This window comes from Montipora foliosa, chromosome 6 (genome assembly GCF_036669935.1).
Source record: "Montipora foliosa isolate CH-2021 chromosome 6, ASM3666993v2, whole genome shotgun sequence".
NCBI classification, from domain to species: domain Eukaryota; kingdom Metazoa; phylum Cnidaria; class Anthozoa; order Scleractinia; family Acroporidae; genus Montipora; species Montipora foliosa.
The window spans coordinates 19,926,623-19,931,622 of record NC_090874.1 but is presented as its reverse complement, the minus strand read 5'-3'; the positions used below and the strand labels follow the sequence as shown (position 1 = coordinate 19,931,622).

General features: G+C 42.0%; 1 protein-coding gene across 1 annotated transcript in view; it reads right to left on the bottom strand.

Annotated features, from left to right (window-relative positions):
- Positions 1-5,000, bottom strand: part of LOC138006926 (NFX1-type zinc finger-containing protein 1-like) — a 77,017-nt gene that overhangs the window by 65,839 nt on the left and 6,178 nt on the right. Inside the window, exons 2-5 of the mRNA XM_068853559.1 lie at positions 4,269-5,000; positions 2,355-2,824; positions 1,960-2,115; positions 1,323-1,432 (exon numbers count right to left, since the gene is read on the bottom strand). The exon at positions 4,269-5,000 is cut by the window's right edge and continues 36 nt beyond it. Of these exons, the coding sequence (XP_068709660.1) occupies positions 1,323-1,432; positions 1,960-2,115; positions 2,355-2,824; positions 4,269-5,000 (1,468 nt within the window). The remainder of the gene's footprint in view (positions 1-1,322; positions 1,433-1,959; positions 2,116-2,354; positions 2,825-4,268) is intronic.

Sequence of the window (5,000 nt, the reverse complement as noted above, 5' to 3'; positions counted from 1 at the left end):
TAAAATACATGACAATGTATGGCGTTCTTTCTCAAATTGAAGCTTAAGTGCCCTTTTCACGGTTAGTTTTTCTTATTTTCATTACAATGTAATCCAACGTGGATGCGAGGCAATTTCGGGTTAAAACTACAAAATAGCCCGAAATTGCCTCACATACATGCTATATTATATTGTACTGCAAATGAAAAAAACTAACCGTGAAAAGGGCCATTATCTCTCAAAATTGCATGGTTACCCCCAATTTTCTTTTTGGATACCAAGAGTACTTACTGAGATCCACTTTCTCCGGATAGCTTTAAAACGCGCAAAAATACACCGGTATTAGTATGCATCACCAATAGGAAACCTGAGTATCTCGAGATGCGCAGAACGTATGCGTAATAACAACTATTATAGTAGGCGCCGTCCTTAAGTCTAAGCATTTGCTATCCGTTTCCAACAGTAAGGTAAGTGTAATGGTTAGCATTATTTTTTGGTGGGGTTAACTGCAGCTGTTTATCTTTACTAGAGGACTGGAGTATGTGGAAAACTTTATGACATTAATTGCCTTAATTCGCGGAATCAATGTCAGTGATGTTGAACTTGGGAAGAGGAGAGCAAGGGGTATCTTCGTGTCGCTAATCAAAAGCGCTGTCCATCTAATTAAGGCGCCCCTAACCCCAAAATATTTTTTTCGCTAAAATGAATCTTTGTACCTGCTCGAAACGCATGCGGCTTTTTTCCTTTTTCTATCTAATCCTGCCTTTTTATTGGCTTCAAAACTTGCGAAAAACCAAGCATCTTCTGTTCACGACCGAGTCAGAAGGGGAGTGGGTCTATTCCTGATATGACGTCACAAACTGATTTACATCGCATTAACTCTTTGTAAACATGCATGCAAAGTAGATTGTGACGTCAAATCAGGAATAGACCCACTCCCCTTCCGACTCGGCCGTGAACAGAAGATACTTGGCTTTTCGCAAGTTTTGAAGCTTATAAAGAGGCAGGATTTGTTAGAAAAAGGAAAAAATGACCGCAATGCGTTTCGAACAGGTGCAAAGATTTCTTTTGGCGAAAAAAAATTTTTGGGGTCAGGGGCACTTTAAGTGCATTCCCGGAGCATCTCTAAGTAAACCTAAAACTATTGGGTTCTCTTAAAAGTCAGCCAGACGTAATATAATGGGCTTGGATGGGATGGGTTGTGAGACAGAAAATGCAATGAAACTGAGCAAGATGGAATTATAAAAGGTGGAATAGAATGGAAGGAGACAACAGATGGATAACGAAATCGCAATGGAAAACTAGTTTGCTTTTGAAAAAAAAAATGTCAATAGATAGCATACCGACTTTCTTCTCTCATGATGGGCGTGAAGTCAAAAGTCACTCGTTCACGAAATCTGTTCCTCAGATACGCCGGTGCTTCAACTTCTTTCTCGCAATTGACAATATACTTCTGTTTAATAAAACAAACACAGAAATCCGATCAAGAATGCTGCAGCCAACTCGACATTCAGAATATTATTGAAAATTTAAAATTACAAGTCACAAAGATTCTGTAAATAAAAAGGGAGGTCCTTCTTTTTATGCGATGGTTCTACGGTTCCCTTTCAATATTGAGTAGGCCTTATGCAATTTCAGTCCATTCTCTATAAGAATTTTGAAATAATCATTAAAACTTGTAAGGGTGGCTTTGCCACGCCAAATTAGCTTCTTCTCTCCAGTAGAGCGAATAATTGCCTCTAATTAAATATTAAAAAAAAGCAAACATGCACATGTCATCCAATGCGCTGGAGTTCACTTAAATAAAACTATATTACTGTTACGGAAGGTAAGGGTGGAAATTGATTAAATTTTGAAAATAAATAGGCTCTTTTTTCCTCAAAATCGCGCACCTAATACATGGAAAATTTTTTCTCCACCACTTTGCCCGAAAAACAGCGAGGCTCCCATGACATAGCCCCTTGACTGAGTATCCATTACCTGCAAAGGAAGATGCGCTGGATCAACTTCTTTTAGTCCCTCCAGGATGTGGCGATACGCTTCAAAGTACACGGTGCTTTCTACCATTTGGTACACGTCTCCTGATTCAAGTCTCAACATATCAGATAGATTAATGAACTGTATCTGCACTATTCCCTAAAAATAGGAAAAAAACTCTTTACTAAACTTATAGTTCTGCTAAACATAAAAGCCCCCTTTAATCTAACCTTTGTGCCGTTACAAAACGATAGTTGACGTTTTGACCAAAAGAAACACGTCGTGAAGTTCGTCAAAATTGAGTTTACGTCTGCATAGCTGCTGCACATAAGGGTAGGTATCGGGAGGAGTCGCCGAGCGATTTATTGGAACTATTGGATATATTATTAATTAATCACCTGTTGGAGGTCTTTAACATCGCGATTAGCCACAGTGGCAAAGACAAAACTTTCAAACTTGTCCTTTGACAGACACATAAGCGAGCCAAAGATCAGTCGCTTGCTGTTCTCCCAGCGGACATTCCTCAGCCTAGTATTGTCAAATTTGACTTTGTACTGTAATCCGTTTGATGTACAGATAGGATACAAAATTTGGACGTCTTTATACACGCGGATGTCCTGCAAGGCACCAATCTTAGGAGAACCGATACGTTCCAACAGCTGCGCGATCCCTTCACGGAGGGGCCTTACGAAGTCTTCCCGAAGGAGCCGAAATTGAACGTCTAAATAATGCTCTGAGCTGTTGTAGCTCCCGTCTACTTTGTTCCTTCTGAGAAAGGGTCGCTCTCCGGACAACACGTCCGCTTGAGTTGGAACAACGCTAAGCGTCCGAAAATCGTCCGGCGGGTTGTCATCATCATTCAGTCCAGCTAAGATAGGATGGAAAGTTTGTCAGGGTACATCTTTCATCAATTTGCATTAATTATCTAAGTGATAGACAAGTGCAAAATGAGGAGGACACATGTCTACAGACACCATAAGAGTTTGGAATTCTCTCAACTTTGTTTCGCTTGCAGTTGAGAAGGAGAACGAGAACGATAATGATGACGATGATGATATGCAATGTTTAAAAATTTTATCGGGGTTTAAAAACAAGAGGCGTAGCCGAGTGTTTTTAGACCCGATAAAAAACGTGCCTGCGAGTTTTTTGAACGGCTTAAAAACATTCCACAAAGAGCGTGTCACTCTGGACTCAAAACAATGGTTCAAATTGTGAGAGATGAATATTAGCATACAAGAAAAACAAGCTATGCCTTATTAGTATCACCCAACTAGTGGACTAATGCAAATCCTGCATTTGGATTGGCTACGCTACTAGAGGACTATTAGTAATAGTCCTCGAGTAGCGAAAGGCGTGAGGCTTTCTTTCGTTTTATTCCTAAATAAATATATTTTCAACTTGCATTTGCTAACTTTATTACTGCCTTTTCTGTCCGACTAGTTGGGTGACACTAAAACAATTAGACCCTTCGCCCTCAAGGGCCACGTAGCCCTTGCGGGCGCTGTGTCCACCCGTAGCCCTTGCGCGCCTTCGGCGCGCGCGCGGAGCTCCGCTAATAATGCATTTCTAATTATTTTTATCGGATAGAGCGAAATATGGGGCTCTCTTATCTCATATTCTTTTGCTTGAAAAGAATAAACTAGTATACTGATGCCACTTTCAGAGGGAAAACCTCAGAACCTTGTCACATTTAGTTCTAAATGCTTTCGAAATGCAGATTTTTTTATATTGCCATTCATGTGAAGCGATCCCCTTAAAGTAGTGCTTGTAGGCTTACCGTTACTACTCGAAGCAAATTAGCGACCTTTGTATTGACTTATCCGTTCTGACGAGCGTAAAACAGAAAAAAATTCAACCTCTGAACCAACTGCGCATGCTCGCAACTGAAAACTAATATATGAGCTGGTACTGCAATCTAAGGGTGGTTGTCATTTTACACACTGTAACCTGACACTCGACTAACGGCCGTAATGCCGCCTTCTCATATCACATTGAAGTTGAGGATTGAGTGTATTACTTTTAGCCTGTACCAGGCTCTCAGTTGGTGAGGACGAGCGAATTAAACGAAAAAAATGGTCCGGATCGAGACGGAAAAAGCGAGCGCGAGGAGGAGTACGATCCGAACCATTTTTTCGTTCGTCCCCACCAACCGAGAGCCTGGAAGTGGCAAAGGCAGTTTAGCTGCTTATTCAGTTTAAAGCTGCTTTTTGGAGTGTATTTAATCCAGCCAAACTTGTTCTGAAGGCTTTTCCGCCGGGGGAAGGGCGGGCTCTGGAAAGAAGCTTGCATTCATGGAAAAAAGGAAATCATACCATCTCTCCGTGGTCTTCTTCTCGATTGCTTTTCCTCCTCCCGTTTCTTTAAGTCTTCCGCCTTTTGGGTTCTTAGTTTAAAGAGCTCTTCCGCGTCCTTTAAGAGAGAATTTCTATCCACCTGATTTCCATCTATTTGTTCCGTGTCGGATAAAAACATGACTCCACAATACAACTCAGCCACTGGAAGATCGGCATAGCAGTTCGGGAATCTCCGGAGCAACTCATTCATGATTTTTATGACATTGTTTAAAAACGTAGCGATGTTTGTGGCAGGCATTCTGCAAGCACTTATCCTATTAAGGAACGTTCTTAGGTGGAGTGCAAAGAATGGGGATTTCGGTAGTAAGTTTAATAGCTTAATAAGGTATTCCTTTGAGCTGCAAGCGCACGCTTTGGCAAGGATGCTTGTGATCAGAACGACCATGTCATCCTTCATGCCCGACTGTTGGAGCAAAAGTTCTGTAGCAGGAAAACATCGGGTGGATGTTAAATCAAGAACGATTTCATCAGGGGCTTTCGTATCCAGCTCCTCTAGTGCCTTGAATCCAAGCCTAACTTGGTAAGGTCGTCCTTCTCCACTTCGCCCCCCTCTTCCACGAGTCGCTCCTCCGCGCCAACCTCTTCCACGCCCCCTACCTCTGCCTCCGACTGTACCACCCCCGAAGGAACCTAAAGAGTGAGGTCGGTTAATAAGGCCAGTGTGGCGTCCTTGCTCACGTGCGACTGCGC